Source organism: Leptodactylus fuscus, chromosome 2, assembly GCF_031893055.1.
Source record: "Leptodactylus fuscus isolate aLepFus1 chromosome 2, aLepFus1.hap2, whole genome shotgun sequence".
NCBI classification, from domain to species: domain Eukaryota; kingdom Metazoa; phylum Chordata; class Amphibia; order Anura; family Leptodactylidae; genus Leptodactylus; species Leptodactylus fuscus.
The window spans coordinates 35732680-35758276 of NC_134266.1; the positions used below are offsets into that span (position 1 = coordinate 35732680).

Sequence of the window (25597 nt, forward strand, 5' to 3'; positions counted from 1 at the left end):
GTCGGATCCCCTGAAACGAAGCATTTTTCCCCATAGACTATAATGGGGTTCGATTTCACTGTTCGCTCATCTCTAATAATTACTAGAGATTAGAGATGAGCGAATAGTATTCAAAACTAGAGTTTCAAATACCTCGCTCCCATAGGAATGCATGGGAGCGGCCGTACAGCAAGGGGTTAAGCGCCGGCCGCTCCCATTCCTATGGAGAAAGGTATTCGATTCTAGTATTCAAATCATCTCTACTAGAGATGAGTGAAGTTTTGGAAAATTCCATTCAGCCGCTTCTCCAGATTTTGCAAAAAGATTTGATTCTTTCCTAATTGATTTTGGTGAATTACGTTAAAAAAAAAACCTATTTCCTAACTGCAGAGAGCCTGTATAGTAGTGTAGAACACTGTGCCTTGCAGTAACACACATGGAGAGTCTGCTGTGGTAGTTAAACAATATAGTGAGTGAGTATAACATGCTTCGCTCTTAGAACCACTACACATTTCACTTATTTGGACCCAGTGCCAGAATGTGGAGGTTGCAGCAGCCTCATGAATCCATACAGTGACCCAGTTGTAGAATGTGGAGGTTGCATCAGTCTTATGAGGCCATACAGTGCCTAAGTTCTCTTGGAGAAAGTCAGGATTCGATTTCTTGATAATTCACTGTTTTTGGCTGTAAAAGGCTTGTTGTGTTCCACCTTGAACACACAGGAATAAGTATTGAGCAGCAGTATAGTGGCTGTGAGCGCTGCAATGTGTATTAAGTTTCTTTCTGTTAACAATGCTGCAACCACCGCAAAGTCTTCTTTGATTTCCTCCCTATACTTAACCTACACTAGCAATCCTTTTTCCCTGAACTGCTGTTTTCTAATACGCTCCCTAGCTACTGCTGATGTTTGTCCCTTCAGTAAGAGCAATGTGAAATGATGGTTGATCCCGCGTTCCCTGCCCCTTGTCCTAATATGTGCAGAGGACATTTTATTGAAAAATGCAATTCGGTGCATTGAAGTGTGAAGAAATTGAAGATTTCCTGAAATTCGGATTGAATTCCACTTGGACCATCTGTATGCCCTAGACTCCTTTATTTTTGAACCCTTTAATTGAGTCACATAAAGACATTCCAGAATCCGAAAACTTGTTTAATATTCCAATTAAAAAAATGTGAATTTCAAACGTAGCTTTTAGACATGATTATATTTGGTCAATCGGCAGTGAAGGAGTCTGGATACCAATACTGATGTTCTGCTGCTCAATGATTTGTTTCATAGATCATTCAGTCATGCAGGATTCCTAAGATCTTTTGAGTTAATTTCATCCTATATCTCACGTGTATTCCAGCAGTCATAGGATGCAAAAAAAACCCAACACTGTATGGCAGTGATTTCCAGCAAGTCAGAATTTATGCAAGGATTCCTGTTGCATTTCCTTCTTCCTTATCACACCAGCAGAAAGGAAAGGTCCCACAACATGGCTGTAACCAGGGCCTCCATAGGTAATTGAGGAAAGCTAACTGCAGAGGTACCACACTGATGGTTTTCTGATGCTCTGCCACTGCCGCCTTTATTCGGTCTAGTACAGTCTTATATTGGGGGTCCACATGAGGGTCAAGGGGGTTGGACTCTGAAGTATCTGCGGATAATTCAAATAATAATGGAGGATCAAGGAGAGAAGTCCCATCTGCATCACAAGCACAGAATGCAGTTTCATAGCAGCCCACCGCACCCTCAGGGGAAAAGACTGGAGTCATGTAGTGAGCTTTCCATATAGCGCCACCTAGGAAAAAAAATGTAAGTACAGCAATTAATTTTCTGTAGGAGATTTAAACATGAACAATAAGTTAAATGAGGACCTTTCACCACCTCTACCAACTCAAGTTGGCGGTGCTCTTTAGCTTCCACTGTTCCCAAGCAATAAGCACACTTAGTTTTGGTGCCTGATGTGTTATTACTCTGTAATGTCAGGTGGGCGGTGTCAGACAGGGGGTGCGATTCAGAGCTCCAATCAGAGACAGCCAGTGTCAGCGTTCAAAATCACACTCCTTGTCTGCTTCTGCCTGACAATGCCCACTTGACAGTTTAGAGACTAAATAGCATATTAAGGACTAAAACTAACAGCATTGATTGTTCAGGAATGATGGGGGCTAGAGACATCCTATGCGTGGACCCTGGGCGTAGAGCAGAAGAGGAGGCAGCTGCGGCTCCACTCAGCAAAGGATCACATGTAGGTGATTTTTTGATGTTTTTTTAGTGCAGTTGTGGATAATTTAAAGGGGTATTCCCATAACTCTTGTTCTGCAATCTGGCTGATAAGTGGAAAAGCTGAAGATAGACAGCACAGTAATCCCGGAGCTCTCACCTCCCCCCTTCCCTATCTGAGGAGCTCTGTTGCTTGTCAGCTCCTCCCCCCCTGACAGCAGGCAGCTACATCACTTGGCAAATGAGCAGATAAGCCCAGTTGCAAATAAAGAACCCTTATGTAACTCCATCAACAAAACAGTAAAAAAGTTATAGGCGCCAGAATACGGTGACCCCATAAAAATCGCTCATTTTCAAAAAGTGAAAAAAAGTTTTATTTGTAAAAGCGGTAAAACATAATGAAATTAAATATAAATATGGTATTCTCCATAATTGTAATGATTTGCAGGTCGAATACAGGTAAAACAAAATGCAAAAAATGAAATGCAAAAATAGTATTTTTTTTGCACGACGCCCTAAAAATGTTAGTGAAAGCTAATCAAAACATTATACGTACCCCATGGTACCCCAGTGGTGCAAAATGAAAGTACAACTCGTCATGCTAAGAATAAGCCTTCACATAGCTATGTCGACAAAAATAAACAAGTTATGAATTTTGGAAGGTGGGGAAGGAAAATATCCTTAAAGGGTTAAAGTGATTTCTGGGATTAAGATATTGGAAGGTAGAATAGCCAGCATGGCCACTACACTATGTACAGAGTTGTCTCCTTCTGGCTCCATACACTTTGCAAAAATTCCAAGGGAACTTGTTCCTATTCCAACATTAATTCCAATACCAATTACGGCAAAACATTAAAACCAATACTTTATTGATATACCTTAAAAATGAAGAAAGACCCAGGGTATAAACCAAAAATATAAATATCAAAATTTCCCTCTCTAGGACATACTTAGGTGGACCTATGATGTTAAAAAAGACCACTAGTAATTAACCCCAACCCTCCCTCTCTCTCTATCTATCTATCTATCTATCTATCTATCTATCTATCTATCTATATATAGTATATACACAAGGTTTTACAAGGGCATGTCCACAACTCACTCTAAGGCTCAGTTCCCACACATTGAAATCAATGGGTTAAAAAGCCTCCCATTGATTTCAATGTGTAGCGCGCGTAAGTCGGCACCCATTGAATTGAATGGGATCTGATTTGGAGCGCTCACACTCTGACACGTGTATACGTGTCTGAATGAGCAGAGCGAAACTCTGTGTGAAAGCACCTTAAGGCTAGGGACAGAAAAGTACTTCACAATCTACTTTCCTGTCCGCATGACTCGTGCAGAGACCGCGCGGAAAGCACACAGACCCCATTATAGTCTATGGGATCCGTGTGCTTTCACTGCTACCGCTTGTCAATGCATTCGATAGTCCAATCGGGGGGTCCCCATGCGCAATCCCCCAACGTATTACCGAATACAGATGTGGACCAGGCCTGAGGCTATAACTTGGACCATGCTCATATGATAGTAAACATGAAATAAAGCACTTACTCTCTTTTTGATGCCAGCGGACCGCATGTAGGTCAGTGCCACAGTAATGGAACAGAAATTCATGTTCTGAGTGAGGAGATTGTTTTGTGACTAGAGGCATCAGGTTCCTTCCATCAATGATTCTAATATAACAGAAAATTTTAATATGAATTTCCATAAGCTTCAGCTTTAATTACACTTTATTTTTTTAATACATTTTCTGACCTCCAAATCCCACATTCCTTCATACAGCCTAACTTTAATCATTACCAGGGGAGCTAACTATCTACAGGTCTGTACAGCTCCTATTGCTTTTTTAACCGCATCTCCAAGCAGCCCGGATGATGGACCCATTCATAAAGAGGAATTCTGAGCTGATTTCATCTCAAAATCAGCTCCAAATTCCATCCTGTTTGAGTGGAGGCAGTGACTTGCTGAAAAATAAGCTTCCTATTCGCTCTTTCTGTGGAAACCGCGTTGCGATGCTCATGCTGATTAACCCCATTGTATCTGTGGCTAACCAATGTGCAAACTAGCTGCAGAAATTCAGAACTCTACTTTGGCTTTCCATCAAGGGTTCCACAGGGCTGATATTTAGAGAACAATTTGAGACAAAACACCACCTCACGTTCCGCCCCAAATTCATCCATGTGAACAACCCTTAGATCATATTCCATCGACCACAATTTGGCATCTGTTCTTCATCACCTCCCGCGGTTCTACTGAACTTCAAATGCCAAAGAAACCTACAGTAACCTAAGATATGTTCCCTTCCCATCATATAATGGATTAATTATATTGGTTGGCCGGGATCTAATCCTGTTTAATCCCCGGCAATCTATCTTTAACATTTTTCAATACTTTTGAGGTCATTCTTTTTTAAACTTTAGTTTTTATTAAATTTTGAAAAATTTTCAAGAAAACAAAATCGGTCCAAACAAGTGATAATACCATTCTTAGTACATAGTCTATACATAGACAAAGAGAGAGGCAAACTAAACCAGAGAAACGATAGGAAGGAGTTAAAAGGAGGGGGAGAAGATAACATTAGAGACCATGCAGGTCATGGAGACCATATAGACTGGAAGGCCTCCATTGTATTGTAAAGCGTAGCAGTGAGTAGTGGCATAACTAGGAATGGCGGGGAAATGTGACGAAATTTTGACATGGTCCCCCCTCTCCCCTGAAGACACCGACTGACTGACGCCCCCATGCATTCCTGCACACAGTATTATGCCCCATAGTGACCTCTGCACACACTACTATGCCCCATAGTGGCCCCTACACACCGTATTATGCCTAATAGTGGCCCCTGCACACAGTATTATTCCCCATAGTAGCCCCTGCACACAGTATTGTGCCCCATTGTGGACCACCCATGAACAATTATTATACTCTGCGGTCTTTTAAGACCCCAAAGTATAATAATCAGAGACCCAGGGGAGGATACAAACATAAAAACCACTGTTACTTACCTCTCCCGGGCTACCTCTCCCTGAGTTACTCCAGCAGGTAACGGACTATTAAAAAAATAAATAAATCTGCAGCGGTAGCGGCTGCCGCTGGGCCCATAATGTCCCAGGCCCAGTGGCAGCCACTATCGCTACTACCCCGCTAGTTACGCCCCAGGCAGTGAGATATTCCAAACTCCTAACATCTTTACTTTGAGGTCATTCCTACAATGTATTAGATGTGACAGGGCACAAACATAACACAAACCTGTCATTAGGCAATTCTCCACCACCCAAAGAGACCAGTGTTGGATAGATATCCATTAGACTTGTGGGCTCATCAATTTCTACATCAGAAGGAATCACTCCAGGCCATCGCAATATCCCTGGCACTCGGATACCGCCTTCCCAGCCAGCCATACCCTTTCCACCTTTTATATGATAAGAACATGTTGTAAATGTGTTAGATGAATTTAATACACTAAGTAGATTTGTATGCAGTGTGTATGACTTAGTAAAATAAAATTGAAATAATGAAATATATGATTGTATGATCCCATTAACTAGGAAAATTGTTTCTCAATGGAGTTAGCTGTGTACACCAACATACCCAGCATCCTGGACATTCTGGGGCCCACAATGACGCAAACACCATTAGGGTCCCTTATAAACCAGGAGTCAACTCTGCTTCTGCCCCTTCATTTTAGCCAGAGGTATACCTTGAAGCTACAGAGCCCCAGAGTAATATCTGTAATGGGGCCCCAAAGAATAATTGCATATTTAATTGGGCAGAGAGACCTTTGACGCCCCCTGAGGGCGGAGGACTATAACTATGCTCTCCATGTGAGTCTCAACATCTGCGCCATTATTAATCATAACTTCAGACATCAGTGTTACAATGATATCTCAGATATTACAGCACAAGATGAACTTTTTTTCCTCACCTCTATAAATTCCATTCCATCCTCCAGTTTGGATGTTGCCATCTTTATCCTCTAAATATCCTCCATTGTCAGAGGCAAAATAAATCATTGTGTTATTCCTTAATCCAGCATTATCAATAGCATTGACTATTGAACCTGAAAAAATATTCAATGATGTAAGTGATTAAACTATACAGAAATAGAAGACAGATGTGCTACATGTGATAACCAAGACCTAAAGCAAGGGCATTATATACAAATAATTGCTCTACATCCAGGGGTAATATTGTCTTACTCAAGAGTTTCCAAACTAAAAAGTTTCCACTTTCCCAGCATAAAAATATTGATGACCTATCCCAAGGATAGGTCATGAATGCCAGGAGTCTGACACCCGACAACTGGGGGTCTGATACCAGACAACCCCACCTATCAGCTGTTCTGTGCAGCGGATACACAGACAATAGATCAACAAGCAGGCAGCCCTGCTCTCAGTGTAGTGGCCTGACCAAGTGATGCAAATCAGCTTCCATTTTCTATCTAGATCGGGGGTCTCAAACTCGCGGCCCGCAGGACAACTGCGGCCCTCGGGACAATAGTTTGCGGCCCCCAACTCAGTACCAGTACATAGCTGCCAACTTTCCCGCATTTAGCGGGAAAGTCCCGCTTTTATACTCCTGTCCCGCGGTCCCACGCAGCTCCCTGCATGTCCTTTTAGTGTTGTACTTAACAAACTTTCCTCCGATCACCCCCCCACTCTTATAACAGCAATAAAAGCGATGGGTGATCGGTGGAAAGCTTATACTACTGTAAAGTGAAGGACCTGTGTGTGATGCCAGATGTCACGTGACTAGGGAGGCGTGTCTTAGTGTGGCAGCCGGAAGATGAAGGGATGTGCCGTCTAAAGGTACTGAGAGGGGAGGGGAATGTGAGATACAGGGTGGAGAGTGTGTGTGTGTCTGTGTGTGTCTCTGTGTGTGTGTCTCACAGTAACCTAGGGGCAGAGATGGAGGGGAGGGACATGAAACTAGGGCCACAGATGGAAGGGGAAGATGAAACTGGGGCAGAGATGAGGGGGGCATAAAAATGGAAGCAGACGGAGGGGGAACATGAAACTGGGGGCAGGATGAAGGGGGGACATGAAACGGGGGCAGATGGAGGGGGGACATAAAACTGGGGGCAGATGAAGGGGGAGCAGATGGGGGGACATGAAACTGGGGGCAGATGGAGGGACAACAGGAAACTGGGGGCAGATGAAGGGGGATATGAAACTGGGGGACTAACAAGAAAAAATATATATATATACCGAGCAACCCAGATGATTCCCAAATATACACTTAAATATATTTGAAAAGATCGTGTACCAAACACAAGGGAGATTTACAGCAGCAGTAATAACATCCAAATACCCCTTAGGGAACGATAAATGAAGAAGAAAGACCGATGGATGCGAGGATAAACTGCGCTACTCTCTTGAGATAAAATACGTTCTTTATTCCGCTTTTCTTAAAAACACGACGCTACATACAGCGTTTCGGGGGATTCCCCTTTCTCAAGTGTTACAGAAACACACAATGTACCTTAATAAAAACAAACAAATATCATAATGAATACAGGATATAGTTTCCTACAAAAAAAAAAAGGTAAACAACTAAACATGGATTTTAAGTCTCTTCCAACCATTATTAAAGACCTCAGTGTTACCCTCCAAAATAGTTGTCACTAATAAATGGTCTGGGTAGCTAAAGAGGCAAACCAACACAGATACAGAGTATAAGTCATCAAATGTAAATCATCCAAAACCAACAACATATAAAATACAATATACAGCTAGATAGGAAGAGGGTTAGGGTAAGTTTTCTTACCAGACACAAAGTCAGGAGCAGGGATCAGGAGCAGAAGCTTCCCTGCTGGGGTATGGTTGTGATACTTGTGATACACAGCGTGGAGTGAATCCACCATGTGTGTAACGCAGGCTTTTACCTGCTACGCACGCTGGTAGGGAGGGTCACATGTATCCAAATTGTTAATCCCCACCAGCCGCTCAAGCTAATTGAAAACTGCTGTCCACAGATGATCCCTCTGTCAGAAAGAACAGAGGGTGCAGACAAAACGCTGTTCAATTAGGGCACTGGAACTAAACGCCTGGGCAGATTCATTCAAAATTAGGGAGCCCTAGACCATAATCTTATTTTACAGTGTGTTTTGTGATGTGTAAAAAGGACAGGTCATATTCGAATTCAGGAAGCCACGGACCCTGATCATGCTTTAAAGTGCATTTTCACATATATAATCAGGAGTCCCAAAACGATTAAAACATCTGTTTAAGAAATAGGTTGAAACCTCATCATAAATAAGTATATAAATAAATAAAAACTATATAATACATTGTTATCAACTTGAACCCACAATGAATATTACTCCTCAAATGAGGGAATTTTATTAAAAAATAGGTCTTATTTTAGACTGTAACATGGATACTGGTATAATAGGTCCATGATATAAAAATATAAAAATATAAAAAAAATAAAATAAATAATAAATAATAAATCATGAGTAATAATACACATACATTTGAAAAACAAGGGGGTACAAAAATATAAGCATACAAGCTACAGTATAAGGACAGAACATTTTACATTAAAATCTTCAAAATCAGAGAATGAACTGAGTTGCATTGGTTTTTATCTGTTTAATCCATAAAAATGACCCACAATAGTGTACCTATTTCATACAAAGTTAGTTGGAGATGTCCTCCAAAGCTTCATTAAGTCCCTCTGGATGGAGCGTATTGAGTTTAAAAATCCAAAACATCTCTTTCTTTTTCAATGCCTCAAAACGATTATTTACATTGCTAGGAATTTGTTCAAGTGGAATCACAATAAAATTAGAAAAGCTGCACCCGTGTTTAGCCTTTGCATGTCTTGAAACACTATGTTTTTCATAGCCATTCGCAACATTGGAGCGATGCTTCTTAATTCTATCTCTTAGAGACATTGTTGTCCGTCCCACATACTGTAACCCACATGTAACCCTGATAAAGAATTGGAAAAGGATGGGCCTATATTGAAGGTACCATCCTGTACTGGATTAGTACTTGAATATACCCTATCAAGACATTTTGCGATTACAGGTGATTACCAGGAAAGTGAAAGGAATGGGGTCCCCCAACCAGGACCCTCCACTATTTATTCAAGTACTAATCCAGTACAGGATGGTACCTTCAATATAGGCCCATCCTTTTCCAATTCTTTATCAGGCCCTTCTACTTTTCACCCAGTAAACCTTTTAGAGGTAACAGTCCCATCCTCCGATTCACCTCCCCCTATCACTACTAAGTTAAAACCCAAGTCTAGGTTTTACCCATTGCACCATAAAGGTGCAAATATTGAGACGTTCTATTCCCTGGTCTCCTCTGATTTCAGGAAATTGGATAAAACAAAGGATGTTCCAACCAATCTTAATCCAGCGGAAAAAAGAGCCTTGAAAACTTTAAAGGACAATTCCGGGATTGTAATCAGGGGGGCAGATAAGGGGGGTGGTATTGTCATTCAGAATCGTGAGGCGTACATGTTTGAAGCCACCCGAATTCTTTCTGATGACAATTATTATAGAGAGATCAACCATGATCCAACTGTCCAACATTATTCTGAATATGTAAAGATTATCCTTAGAGCATTTAATGATGGCATTATAAATAAGAAAGAAAAAGAATACTTGCTGGTTAAAAACCCAACAGCAGCCCTATATTACCACCTACCAAAAATTCACAAAGATCCTGTGAACCCCCCAGGACGTCCGATAATCTCAGGTATAAATGCCATAACAAGAAATCTTTCTCATTATATTGACCTTTTATTACAGAAATATGTCATTAAGCTACCGTCCTATCTAAAAGACTCTGTTAGTCTCTTGGAAGAGATTTTACCTATGCCATGGGGGAAGAACTATCATTGGGCCACATTGGACGTCACAGGTTTATATAGTAATATTGCACATACAAAAGGTTTAGAAACTATCAAAAGTTATTTAAGTATTGACTCATCTATGCCCGAGAAACAAAAAGAGTTCATCCTAGAAGGGATCAACTTTATCCTCACCCACAATGTGTTTAAATTCGAGGGAAAAACGTTTATTCAAGTAAAGGGGACAGCTATGGGGACAAAATTTGCCCCAGCGTTTGCAAACCTCTTTATGGGTCGCTACGAGGAGTCCTTTATTTTGAAAGATCATCTCTGGACTACAAATATTAAATTCTACAAACGTTACATAGATGATTTGCTTTTTATTTGGGAAGGCACCACTACAGCATTCCATGAGTTTACAGCCCATCTAAATAACAATAAATGGGGAATAAATCTAACGGGTAAAATCGATGAGAAAGAAATCGAGTACCTGGATTTAGTCCTAATGGGTGACGAAAAAGGTATACGGACTAAAACGTTTTTTAAAAAAGTTGATAGTAACAGTCTGTTGAATTTTAAAAGTTTACACTATCACAAATGGATCAAGAATGTCCCATTTGGACAATTTAAAAGAATAAGACGCAATTGCACGAGCCAATCAGACTATATGGCACAGAGCAAGATCATGGCCACAAGGTTTAAAGATAAGAATTATCCAGCCCCTTTTTACACATCACAAAACACACTGTAAAATAAGATTATCTAGGGCAGCAAACCTAAGCCAAAAAGACTGTTTAGTTCCTAAAAAAGTTACAAAAAAAGAAAACGAGTATAAATACAATTTTATCACTACCTTTAATATAGCCCATCGTTCAATTAGGAAAATTTTAGAAAGACACTGGCATGTTTTGGCAAATGATCAATTTTTGAAAAAACTAATCCCGAAGAAACCTTCTATGACATTCAGGAGGGCACGAACCTTAAAGAGTCTCATTGCCCCGAGCAAATTAAGATCCTCTGGGAAAATGAATACTAAGCTTCAATCCAATAGTAAAAATGCCGGTAGCTTTAAATGTGGGCATTCGAGGTGTAAATGCTGCTTAAACATAGCACACAATACGAGGGAAGTCACTAGTAGGTCTACAAACGAAAAATTTTCCATCAGATCTAGACTAGACTGTTCATCGTCGTATGTTGTATATATTTTAAATTGCCCATGTGGGTTACAGTATGTGGGACGGACAACAATGTCTCTAAGAGATAGAATTAAGAAGCATCGCTCCAATGTTGCGAATGGCTATGAAAAACATAGTGTTTCAAGACATGCAAAGGCTAAACACGGGTGCAGCTTTTCTAATTTTATTGTGATTCCACTTGAACAAATTCCTAGCAATGTAAATAATCGTTTTGAGGCATTGAAAAAGAAAGAGATGTTTTGGATTTTTAAACTCAATACGCTCCATCCAGAGGGACTTAATGAAGCTTTGGAGGACATCTCCAACTAACTTTGTATGAAATAGGTACACTATTGTGGGTCATTTTTATGGATTAAACAGATAAAAACCAATGCAACTCAGTTCATTCTCTGATTTTGAAGATTTTAATGTAAAATGTTCTGTCCTTATACTGTAGCTTGTATGCTTATATTTTTGTACCCCCTTGTTTTTCAAATGTATGTGTATTATTACTCATGATTTATTATTTATTATTTATTTTATTTTTTTTATATTTTTATATTTTTATATCATGGACCTATTATACCAGTATCCATGTTACAGTCTAAAATAAGACCTATTTTTTAATAAAATTCCCTCATTTGAGGAGTAATATTCATTGTGGGTTCAAGTTGATAACAATGTATTATATAGTTTTTATTTATTTATATACTTATTTATGATGAGGTTTCAACCTATTTCTTAAACAGATGTTTTAATCGTTTTGGGACTCCTGATTATATATGTGAAAATGCACTTTAAAGCATGATCAGGGTCCGTGGCTTCCTGAATTCGAATATGACCTGTCCTTTTTACACATCACAAAACACACTGTAAAATAAGATTATGGTCTAGGGCTCCCTAATTTTGAATGAATCTGCCCAGGCGTTTAGTTCCAGTGCCCTAATTGAACAGCGTTTTGTCTGCACCCTCTGTTCTTTCTGACAGAGGGATCATCTGTGGACAGCAGTTTTCAATTAGCTTGAGCGGCTGGTGGGGATTAACAATTTGGATACATGTGACCCTCCCTACCAGCGTGCGTAGCAGGTAAAAGCCTGCGTTACACACATGGTGGATTCACTCCACGCTGTGTATCACAAGTATCACAACCATACCCCAGCAGGGAAGCTTCTGCTCCTGATCCCTGCTCCTGACTTTGTGTCTGGTAAGAAAACTTACCCTAACCCTCTTCCTATCTAGCTGTATATTGTATTTTATATGTTGTTGGTTTTGGATGATTTACATTTGATGACTTATACTCTGTATCTGTGTTGGTTTGCCTCTTTAGCTACCCAGACCATTTATTAGTGACAACTATTTTGGAGGGTAACACTGAGGTCTTTAATAATGGTTGGAAGAGACTTAAAATCCATGTTTAGTTGTTTACCTTTTTTTTTTTTTGTAGGAAACTATATCCTGTATTCATTATGATATTTGTTTGTTTTTATTAAGGTACATTGTGTGTTTCTGTAACACTTGAGAAAGGGGAATCCCCCGAAACGCTGTATGTAGCGTCGTGTTTTTAAGAAAAGCGGAATAAAGAACGTATTTTATCTCAAGAGAGTAGCGCAGTTTATCCTCGCATCCATCGGTCTTTCTTCTTCATGAAACTGGGGGAGAAATGGTGGGGGGAGATGAAACGGAGGGTAGATTAAGGGGGCACCTAAACTGGGGACAACTGGAGGGGGCATTATACCGTGGGAGAAGTATACCTGTCAGCCTTTAGTTGCCCCCAGTTTAATGTCCCACTTCAGCTGCAGTTAATTCATTGCCCCCCTCCAACTACTCCCACTGTTTAATGTCTCCCTCCAGCTGTCCCAGCTTCATGTCCCCTGTAGTTTCCCCCAGGTTAAACTGGGGCACCAGGAGAAGGACTTAATACTGTGGGAACATTATAATGGGGACATATAATGTACGGGTGACTGTAGGAGGATTATACTGTGTGGGGGCACACGAAAAAATGAATAAGAATGGGTGGAACTAAATTTGCTGCGGAGCGCATAGCTTGTGGAAAACCTGATGCAGCCCAGCCTCACCCAGACTCTACCTCCAGCGGCCCCCCGGTTAAATAGACTTTGAGACCCCTGATCTAGATGTTCCATGGCAGTGAATTGATAGCTCTTGACCTTGACTGGCACAACTGGAGCTTAACAAGGAGGATGCTGAGGGCACTTTCAATGGTGACTTTATATTACAAATCTGTGTCTCCAAAGGCCTTATAGGAGTATCCCAGGCCCAGAGAAATTATAACCTATATGAAGTAAGTGAACTTATCTTTTAAACCCATGAGATCATAAGGAACTAATGTCCACAAGGAACTAGATGTCATCACTATTGTACACATCTGCAAACTGGGCCATAGTCTGGTAAGAGCCTATATAGTACTTACATTTTTTTGTGGACGCTCACAGAGTTTTATTATTTCTTCTCATTCTATTTATTAAGGCTAAAGCCCCACGAGACGTCCCACAGCAAAAAAGCACTGTGGGAAAAACCGTGGCAGCAACACATCACGGTCCGCCCCGCAGTGGTTTAGACAGAAAGTTTGCAGAGATTTCTTCTGTAGACTTTTTTTCAATTACACCTATAGGAAAATTGACATGCTGAGATTTCCAAAGCCATGCTGGTTTTGGAAATCGTGGCATGTCTGCAGCGCGGTATTTACCGCAAAGTGGGCATAGGATTTGCTAAAATCCCATCCACTTTGCCCTGACTGTAAAACGCCGCGATTTTTCCCGCGGCATTTACGTCACGTGGGGCCCCAGCCTTAAAATATGAGAAAAAGGTTGTGTTCCATTCTATTTAATACATCTATTAGCACCTGTTCACACACCCCCTTTTTTTTACATCTGCTTAGCAGGTCTGTTTAACTCTTTCAGCACCGAGCCAGTTTTCATTTTTGCATTTCCATTTTTCCCTCCCCTCTTTCCAAGAGCCATCATTTTTTCATTTGTCAGTTCTTAGAGACAGAGGATGGCCTGTTGTTTGTAAAACAAATTGTACTTTGTATTGGCACCATTCGATATCCTGTGCAATGTACAGGAAACTGTAAAAAAATTCAGAATGAGGTGGAATTGGAAAAAAAAAAACACATTTTCACCAATTTCTTATGGGTTTAATTTTTGACATTCGCTATGTGATAAAAATGACACGCTACCAGTATTCTCTGGGTCAGTACGATCCCAGCCAAATTTATATAGTATTTTTAATGGTTTGATTATTGATGTTTTGTCGCCATGTTCTAACATTTGTAGCTTTTTCATATTTATTTTTATGGAGCTGCGGAATTTTTTTTATGAGGCAAAGTGTTGAAAAAACTGTCATTTGGCTATTTTGATTTCTTTTCCTCACTATAGCGTTACACCCTATGGGATAAATATTTTTAGATTTTAATAGTTCAGCCACATGGAGACCTAAAGTGTATATGTTTGTTTCTGTTTATTTATTTTTATATGTGATCTAGGGAAAGAGGGGTGATTTGTATTTTTATACTTTTTGTGTTTTTTATGTTTAAAAACTTATTTTTTTATTTTTTTTTACTTTTATTTTCAGAGGCCTCGTGACAATGAACCCTACAGGGTCTGATCACTCATACAATACAATGCAGTACTAATGTATTGCAGCATATAGTAAAATCCACTGACTTGTATTGCAGCAGCCTGGAATAGTCCGGGAGCAGTGGTATAAGTGCCGGGGTAGCAGCCATAGCCGCTGCCACAGGGCCCGGAACATTAGGGGGCCTGGCAGACCCCTGATGCTTTTTTTTTAATAGGCTGTTACCTGCTTTTCAGATCCCAGAGTATAATGATCAGAGGCCTAGGGGAGGTAAGTGAACATAAAAAACAATGTTACTCATCTCTCCTGTGCTCCAGCATAACTCACTGCAATCTTTGGACCTCTTTATTGATGTCCTAGACGGCAGACATACGTGATGTCTGTCCAGACACTGAAGAGAGCCGAAAGCGACAGGGAGTGCGCCGGAGTCCAGCAGAGCCAAGTAAGAGTGGTTTTTATGTTTGTCACCTCTGATCATTGTACTCTGGGGTCTGAAAAGACCCTAGAGTGTAATAATACTTTGTAGATGGTTCACTATGGGGCATAATACTGTGCAGGGGCCACTATGGGACATAATACTGTGTGCAGGGGTCACTATGGGGGATAATACTGTGTACAGGGGCTACTATGGGGCATAATACTGTGTGCAGGGGTCACTATGGGGGATAATACTGTGTACAGGGGCTACTATGGGACATAATACTTCGTGGAGGGGCCACTGTAGAGCATAATGTTGTGTGCAGGGGCCACTGTGGGACATTATACTGTGTAGAGGGGCTGCTATGGGACATGATACTGTCTGGAGGCTGCTATGGGACATTATAGTGTGTCTAAATGGGGCATTATACTATGTGGAGGCCAAGAAAGGGGGCGTTATACCGTGGGGGGCCCTAGCATACTTTTATCTCTGTGAAAAAACTGAAGTATGTTTGGCTGCATTAAATTTCAACGGGTCTAGCATAATCGATCAAATTTGGACTGCACAAAGTGATTGCATCTGTTTTACTGTATGACCTACCAACCATGAAGTCCATTTCTTCAACATTATCCCCATAAGGCCCATGTTTGCTTTTTCCAGTAAATGCTTTTGTGGTTACCAGCGGTGTGTGAACATGGAGAAAGGAAACGATGAGCAGGAAATGGACATTCTTTTTTCTTTAAATAAACAGAAATAACTTTATTAAAATGTTAATAAAATTGTAATTTAGAAAAGATAAAATATTTTAAGAAAAAAAAAATCTAATATGTAGGTAGGTAAGTTCTCTAAATGTTTGAAGTGAATGGACCAAAGATGTAACACGAGACCCAGAAGATCATGTTTTCATAAATAATTTAAATTTTTATTATAAATAAAGATCATGTTTTCAGAAATAATTTTTTTTTTATAAATAACGATTATGTTTTCATAAATCCATAGTGCAGGAGAATAAAACAAAATTTGTGTAAGCGGCCATTTTCTTGTGGCCGACGGGCATGCGCAGTCGGCTTTGCCCTAGGCCTGAGGCGCAGAAGTTTGTAGCCTCCGCCGGAAGAAGACACAAAGAAGACCCATTCCTGAAGAAGATGGAGGCGGCGCTGGAGAGTTCTCTCGCAGCATTGGGGACACCCCCAATGCTGTTTAAGTGCTGGGGACCGCCCCCAGTGCTGCAAGAGAACTCATTTGCTTATCGACGAAAACTGGATTATATACCGAACAGCGGCGGGGAGAAGACATCTAAAGGTAGGAGAAGAATAGCCTTTCTTAAGGCTATTCCTACATGTTAGGCAGAAAAAAAATGAGTTTTAATGATAGGATCCCTTTAATACTGATTGTTTATTTCCAATCAAGGGGTGGAGAGTCTACATATAAAGTCAGGCTCTCCACAATCCCAAATGGCCCCTTTGGTTTTGAATGACATGTCTTGAGTACAGAAACTACATCACTACACAACTTTCCTTAAATCCTGGTGCATGCACCATAGTAATGTGCACAGTGCCATCAAGTACATAACCGTGACGCATGTGCCAAGATTTCAGGAAAACTGTGTATACCTTTACTCAGAAGGATGAAACCACCGGGGTCATTTCAGGGTGTGGAGATCATGACTTTTTCAGGTGACTCCACTTCCCTTGTTAGCATATGGAGTAAAACATATTTTTCCATACATTGCAGAAATGCTGGGTCATAAGAAGGGTATAATTTTGACACTATCCAGTTGTTTTATAAGGAAGCTACTCTGGGCTACAGGCACAGTATGCTTGTGTAAGCAGCCAGAGTAAAATAGCCGAACAAACATGCGCAGTTGGCTCTGCCCAAAGCCCAATGGCAGAGCTGACTGAGCCTGCGCAGGATTTTGATTCTGAACGCAGGCTCGGCCGGGAGATGACGTCGAGTATGACGTGGCAGAGAGGCACAACTGAAGAAGATGGAGGTGTCGCTGGAGAGTCTTCAGGCAACACGGATGATGCCCCCTATGCTGTTTGAGCACAGGGGGAACACCCCCTGTGCTGTCTGGAGACTCATTTGCATACAGGAAAAAAAAGAATCTCAACAGAACAGCAGCGCAGAGTAGAATTATAAAAGTAGGGCTATTCCAATGTGGTATTACCTCAAAAAGGGATACTAATGATAGAATCCCTTTAAGTGTCTGCTACATCAGTAATTTTATATTATAATAATTCAGGCATTTTCTTACGTGGCAATACCTAAGATTTTTTTGTAATTGGTAAAGTAGGTGATTGAATGTTTTTTCCCTCTATCATTGGGAAAAGTCATTGTTAACTAATCACATCTTTGCAGAGGTTTTAGAAAGGCTATTCCACACCTACCTTTAGTATGTAGATTGTCTCAGTGTTTTTTGAATAAGTAAGTTTTTATCCATATGCTAATTAGACTAGGTGCACGATGCATCGTTCATCCTCTTTGCTGTTGTTTCCTATGGGTGTATACAGCACAGGCTGCTGCTGCTGACTCAGCTTCCTGTTTGCACACACACATAGGAGATAATAGCAGAGACGAGTGCTGCTGGGAACTTCCTGTGCTGGCTGGAAGCTCATTAGCATATGAATAAAAACAGACTTATTCAGAAACCGCTGAGGCAATTTACATACTATAGGTAGGTGTGGAATAGACTTTCTAAAGCCTATGCAAGGATGTGATTACTTAAAAATGACTTTTCCCAATGAGAGAGCCCCTTCAACTTTATTACTGTTACTTTATTTACTGTTCATAGATTACTTAGACTTCAATACTATGGTATTGCAGCCTATGGTTAAGTTTTTATGTTACTATTGAGGCCTGCCACAGGCAGAGCTTAATAGTACCTTTGGCCTAGAAGGTCTCTGAGAGACAACTCCAATCATGGACACTGCCACCTATAGAACTGGCTCAGCTCCTAAGACAGTGCCATGCTTACATGTTGAATGTTGGGTAGTTTTTAACATGGGAGAATACAGGTTCTGCAATATTATGGAAAATGAACTGAAAACATTAGTTGCAAACCATGTTGTCTGCTATCTAAATATTCATACATGTTGCAAAATGAAAGGCAAGCCGCCATACCTGTCAATGAACTGTTGTGTTTCCCTCAGCAGCTGAGATGCAGATCTTTCCAGATTCATGGGTTGTTCAATAATTTCGTGATTTCTCATTATTATACAGCTCAAGTATTGTAAAAGAATTGGTTTTAGGTACCAGATGATATAAAACAAAATGCCAAATAGGGCAGCGTAGAAAACGACCCTCCTGTTGATCTTGAGCATATTACTGTATCTAAGAATCATTAATGTCATCAGAAAAAAAGCCATAAGATGAGTAAAAAATGTCAATTGCACATCAATGTTCAGCAACCCTTTGGGCTTACACATGTAGAGGAGTGTAAGTGGAACACCATAGAAATAGTCAAAACCATGGCTAAGCGGATGATGGCAGTGATCATTACGAGATTCACAACTCACCCCAAGATGCCATTTGCCTAAGTAAAGAAAAAACACAATGCTTGTTACATCGTCACTAACCTTTAAAAAATGTTGCATAAATCTCTATACAAGGAATTCTAGCAAACCTTGCAATGTTTTTATTAAAAAAAAATGCTTCTTTCTCCACTTACAGTGCCTTGCAAAAATATTCATACCCCTTGAGCTTTTGCACATTTTGTCACCTTACAACTAGAGATGAGCGAATATGCTCGATCGAATACCTCGGCCGCATAGCTCCCGCTGCAAAAACACTTCTGGCGCTTCGAATTTTTACTGCCCCTCCCACCTTCCCTGCCGCCGGAAGCTAAATGGCCGAGGTATTCGATCGAGCATATTCGCTCATCTCTACTTACAACCACACACTTAAATGTGTTTTATAGAGAATTTAAGTGATAACCAACACAAAAGTAGCAGATAATTGTGAAGCGGAACAAAAATGATACATGGTTTTCAAAATTTGAATGAAGTTAAAATCTGAAAAGTGTGATGTTAAAGTATTCAGCCCCCCTGTATTCTGATACCCCTAAATTAAATCCAGTGCAAACAATTGCCTTCAGAAGTCACTTAAATAGCTAATAGAGCCCAGCTGTGTGTAATTTAGTCTCAGTATAAATACACCTGTTCTGTGAAGGTCTCAGTGGTTTGTTAAAGAACACTAGTGAACAAAGAGCACCATGAAGACCAAGGAACTCACCAGACAGGTCAGAGATAAAGTTGTGGAGAAGTTTAAAGCAGGGTTAGGTGATAGACATATTCTAAGCTTTAAGCATCCCAAAGAGCACTGTCCATCATCTACAAATGGAAAAAGTTTTCTGCAACTGCATCTCTACCAGGACAGGGACCTCCACCTAAACTGACAGATTGAGCAAGAAGCGCACTGGTCAGAGAGGCAGCCAAAGAGGCCCATGGTATCTCTGAGGAGCTGCAGAAATCCGCAGGTCAGGTGGGAGAATCTGTCCGCAGGACAATTAAAAGACATGCACGCCACAAATCTGGCCTTTATGTATGAGTGGCAAGATGAAAAGCATTGTTGAAAGAAAGACGTAAGAATTGCCGCTTGTAGTTTGCCACAAGCCATATAGGGGACACAGCAAACATGTGGAGAAAGGTGTTCTGGTCAGATGAGACCAAAGTGGAAATTTTTGCTTAAATGCAAAGCGCTATGTGAGGCAGAAAAGTAACCCTGCTCATCCCCCTGAACACACCATTCCCACTGTGACACATGGCAGGGCAGCATCATGCTGGGGGTGGCTTTCCTCCAGCAAGAACATGGAAACTGGTCAGAGTTGTTGGTAAAATGGATGGAGCTAAAAACAGGACAATCCTGGAGAAAAACCTGTTGGAAGCTGCAAAAGACTTGAGACTGGGAAGGAGATTCACCTTTTAGCAAGACAATGACCCTAAACCTACAGCCAGAGCTACAGTGGAATGGTTTAGATCAGGGGTGCTCACACTTTTTCAGCATGTGAGCTACTTTATTAGCTGACCAAGGCAAAAGATCTACTAGGGCGGGGGCGGGCATGTGGGCGGGACTGGGGAGGGCCTATGGGCGGGACTGGGCGGGCTTGTGGGCGTATCTGTGGATGGGGCGGGGCATGTGGGCGGGGCCTGGCGGATCGTGAGAGCAGGAGACAGCGGCGTTCTGTGGCCGCCCAGGGATCCCCGGTGTCTGTTTGTTCACAGCGCAGGCTGAGAGTTATCTCTGGACACTGGCAGGCTGGGGCTGCGGCAGCCCCGCCTGCCAGTGTCCAGAGAGGACTCTCAGCCTGCACTGTGAACAAGCAGACACCGGGGATCCCTGCATCCCGTGATCGACCCATACGTCCTTTGCGATCTACCAGTAGATCACGATCGACGTATTGGGCACCCCTGGTTTAGATCATACAATATTCTTGTATTAGAATGGCCCAGTCACAGTCCACACCTAAATCCAATTGAGCATCTATGACAAGTCATGACTATTGCTGTTCACAGACGTCTCCATCCAATCTGGCTGAGCTTGAGATATTTTGCAAAGAAGAATGGGCAAAAATCTCAGTCTCCAGATGTGCAAAGCTGGTAGAGACAAACTCCAAGAGACTTGTAACTGTAGTAGTAAAGTTGGTTCCACAAAGTATTGGTATAGGGGGGGGCTGAAGACTTTTGCACATCACACTTTTCAGATTTTTATTTGATTAAAATTTAGAAAATCATGTATAATTTACCTTCCACTTCACAATTATCTGGTACTTTGTGTTGGTTATCACTTAAAATCTCAATAAAATACATCTAAAATTGTGGTTGTAAGTGGACAAAATGTGAAAGCTGCAGAAAACAGGAAATACAGTATGAGTCTATTATAGAGGTTCCAGTGACAAGTGTGAAAACTGGAATATTACCCTTTAATTTTATTACATGAATAGTCACATACCTAAAATAGAAATATATTACCCTGAACCTAAAACAAATTTCCTTTCATGAGATTTTCTTATATCCTATGTACTGAATATTGGCCTAGAGCATCAACAAATTCATGGATGGCAACTCAGGCCCATTTACCTTATCAGTATGTTTTTGATATGTGGAAGGAAACCTGAGTCGCTGGAGCTAACTCAAGAAAACACACAGGAAGAACATGCAAACTTCATGCAGATACAAAACTGCAAAGCCACAAAAGTTACAATAATATCTTGGCAAAACATTTACAAGGTATGAAGAGTTTATTTATCAGAATTTAGAACTTCGAGTTCCAAGACTGTAGGACATTATAAAGAATATTTTCTAAGATTAAAATTTACGCTACCAGTTAGGCAAGGTTCACACTAGTGTCGGTGTCCGACAGCTAGTGTCTGATGCTAATGTCCACGCAAAATCTTGCTCGGACACTAGCTGTGTCCGTTACATTTTGCATTATTTTAAATGGCACATCATGTGTATCCTTTCCGTGTCTACATTTAGGGTTTAGCTGTCCGCTTGAAAAATCGGACATCTTTGCAAACGGACACTTAAGGATAGACACGGACAGTAAAGAACGAACATGTTGTCCCATTTAAAATAATGCAAAATCTAACAGACACAGCTAGTGTCTGATGCTAATGTCCGCGCAAGATTTGGCTAGCTGACCTCCCTTTGTTGTAGTTTGTCTTGTCTGCGTATTGTATGTCACATATATAGGAAGGGATCGTCTCCAAGTTGCCGCCTATTACATAGGATAGGGCCTGGCAAGAGGAAGGGACAGTGGGGGGCTTCAGCTTTGGGCTCACTGTCTCTCGTGCCCCTTCCTCCAGGGTTCTCCAGCAGCTACTGGGGAATTGTCATCTAGCAATTCCCTAACATCCCCCTTACTTATGGTACTGAAAACAAACACAATGAGAGCTTTACCGGTATGAAAAATATAGGACAGTGTACAATACCTATAATCCCAGTAGAATAGCCTTGTTTCTGCAGTATTGATGCAAATGTAGTCTCATTCGGGGGTAATCCACTAGCTGCACCAAGCCACTTTAGAACAGGAGCTCCATCACATGATCCCATACCTATCATAAGACAAATATGACAAGGAATGATTGAAAATTGTGTATTCGGCAATAGAAAAGTGCAGCTCACTGCCTTAATAAAGGTGAAGGCTTTAGGCCAGAGTAACTAGCAAACGTGTTTTACATTTATTGAAATATACAGAATAGCTTTTCATCCTTATACATTTATGCAGTACTAGCTTTTACCCGCGACTTCGTCTGCGGTGATTTGAGAATTGGGCAGACACAGACGTGTGAAACTGTAAAAGTGCTTTAAAAGTGTTGTATTGTGTATGTCGTGATACAGACAATGTGATGTGTTGTATTGTGTATGTCGTGATACAGACAATGTGATGTGTTGTATTGTGTCAGACAATGTGATGTGTTGTATTGTGTCAGACAATGTGATGTGTTGTATTGTGTATGTAGTGATACAGACAATGTGATGTGTTATATAGTGGAAAGCTATATGTAAATGTGAGTGAGTAGAGTGAGGGCTACTCCTGAGGTGACAGTAAGGAGTGTGCAGGCAGGTTGAGGCAGGAAATGCCAGGCAGTGTGTGTGAGTCTATAGCTGGGGCTAGGAGTGCTGCTTTTGTGAGTCTCCTGCTAGGAAGCCATGTTGTTTAGTGGCACCAAAAGTAGCCTGTGACTCAATCCTAAGGGAAAACTATGTTTGTGGAAAATTGCACGCAAATCCGTCCAGGCGTTTTAGCGTGATTGAGGAACAAACATCCAAACTCACAAACATCCAAACACACAAACTTTCACACTTATAATATTAGTAGGATTTCCTTTTTGGCATTATTTTTTGGAGGTCCTAAATTATATATTTTCCTGTGGCACTTCACATGGTGAAATATTTAGGTAACTCAGTTTATTTTTCAAGGTTTTCTTTTAAGCTCACCATACACATAAGACTTATTAGAAATGTATCACAGAGAACATAGCAGCAGGAAGTAAAAATAAAAAGAACCAACTCAGATGGCGAGGGATTACCAGACTATCTACATACATTAAATTGGATTAAGCTGGTATTGCTAGGAGAGGCCACACTGGATAAGACACAGTAGATTAAAGAGGTTATTGTTAGGACTTGAACCCAGGGCCTTTGGTGTCCCAGGCTGCAGCTCTTCCAACTGACCTATTCAACTTCCTGGACAGCTCCTGTGCTGATCTGAAGCCTAGTTGCTGGTGCCTCTAGTTTCAGTTCCCGCTGCTTTGATAGCAGCCTTCAGCTCGTCTGCATTGTTGGGTCTGCGGTCTCTCATCTTCCTCTTGACAATACCCCATAGAGGTGAGTTTGCTGGCCAATCAAGCACAGTGATACTGTGGTTATTAAACCAGGTCTTAATACTTTTGGCAGGGTGGACAGGGGCCAACTCCTGTTGGAAATTGAAAACTTCGTCTCCAAAAAGTTTGTCGGCAGAGGGAAGCATGAAGGGCTCTAGAAATTCCTGGTAGACGGCTGCACGGACTTTGGTCTATACCAGCAGATGACATGGTTCCTCAAACCATCATTGACTGTGGAAACTTCACACTAGACCTCAAGCAGCTTGGATTGTGTACAGCGCCCCCTCCGCTCTTCCTCCGGACTCCTTCCAAATGAAATGCAAAATTTACTTTAATCTGTAAACACCTTTGACCCCTGAGCCACAGTCCAGAACTTTCTTTCCTTGGCCCAGGTAAGACAATTCTGGCCTGGTCTATTGGTCATGAGTGGCTTGATACATGGAATGTGACACATTGCCGTGATACATCTGTGTGTGATGGCTCTTGAAGCACTGAGTCCAGCAGCAGTCCACTCCTTGTGAATCTCCCCCAAATTTTTGAATGACCTTTTCTTAACAATGCTATCAAGGCTGCGGTTATCCCGGTTGCTTGTGCACCTTTTCCTACCACACATTTTCCTTCTGCTCAACTCTCCATTAACATGCTTTGATACAGCACTGTGTGAACAGCCAGCTTCTTTGGCAATGACCATTTATGGCTTACCCTCCTTGTGGAGTGTCAATGACTGCCTTCTGGACATTTGTCAAGTCAGCAGTCTTCAACATAATTGTGTTGCCTACTGAACCAGAGTAAGGGACCTTTTTAAATGCCTTTAGAGCAGTTTTGGGTTAATTATTCTAATGTTCTGAGATAATGCCATCTATGTACTGTCTATAATTTTCACAGACCCATAGACTTTAGTGCAGCTCTGTGGTTTGCAAAATGGACCAGTATGGAGACTGTCTCCGTTCTTGTTCTGTGGAAAGCAAATTGACATGTATGCAAAATTTAGACATGAATCTTCCCTTACTGGTATAATAACACATGTTACTCAGCTGAAACGAAGAGTAAAACATGCTGAAATAAAAAACCCCCCCAAAAACAAGCATCCAGTTTTTAATTAAAAGCAGTATGTGAACGCAGTCTTACCTGTGGTCCTCCATAGCACTGTAGATAAACCCATCGAGTTATCTTAACTCAAGCGCACAAATGAAGAGTTACATAACCAATGCACAATTCATGAATTGTCATAAAAACTACACAACTGGTTCATTATTTGACATATCAGACCTGGATATGGATTCACTAAAGAGATATTTACTCACCAGACCTAAAGGGATACCGTCCTGTCATAAAAGCAGCTCTGCTTTGTGTGCATAATGGGGCGGCTGCTATGTGTTGGGTCAGTTTAACTCCTTCATTTGCCAGTTTATCAATATTTGGCGTCCTTTGAACAGGAAAAATGGTTTTAATTTTTGGTAATAAAACAGAAATGGATTCTAAATAAGAAAAATCCTTCCCAGTGTAGCAAATATTTTTTTATGCTAGGTTCACGCCTAGGTTTACACTGCTTGGGGACCCAAAAAACGGAAACTCAATCCACTTAAAGTGGTCACTCGCAGAAACCCATGGCCCTATAGATGTTAATGAGGTCCACCCTGTTGCCGCCTGAAAATACGGAGAGAAAAGCGCTGCTTACAGTACTTTCTCTCCACATTTTAAAAGCGAAATGGGGGGGGGGGATATCTCAAATGGAAGGTGTGAACCTAGACTTAGTTATTACAAAAGATATCAAAGCTCAGAATCCATTAATTTAGTACCATATAATAACATCTTCATTATAAGACTAGACTGTATACAGTCCTAGGGAAACAATCACTGTCCTACACCTTTAAGTAAATCTTCATCTTTTGTAATGACTTTTGAGTAACAAACTATGGGCGGCTTTTTCTAATTGGAAATCATGTGAAAAAGATTTTAGACTTGTACCTTATTGTGTTATTTCCATAACATCCAATATCTCCAATGCCAAGATCATCAGCAAGCAATAGCACAAAGTTTGGTTTAGGGTTTGATGCCATTATAAGTGTATTACCAGCTAAATGCAAGATGAC

At 40.9% G+C, this 25597-nt stretch overlaps 1 protein-coding gene across 1 annotated transcript; it reads right to left on the bottom strand.

The window, feature by feature from the left end:
• Positions 1-1389: 1389 nt before the first annotated feature.
• On the bottom strand, positions 1390-25597 carry LOC142194487 (arylsulfatase D-like). Its single transcript, XM_075263639.1, has 9 exons — positions 25473-25597; positions 24809-24930; positions 22110-22232; positions 18302-18713; positions 15779-15915; positions 6111-6245; positions 5435-5597; positions 3737-3858; positions 1390-1763 (listed from the first exon to the last, which is right to left on the bottom strand). Exons 1-9 carry the CDS (start codon positions 25562-25564, stop codon positions 1390-1392), a joined length of 1680 nt encoding a protein of 559 aa, XP_075119740.1. The 5' UTR covers positions 25565-25597.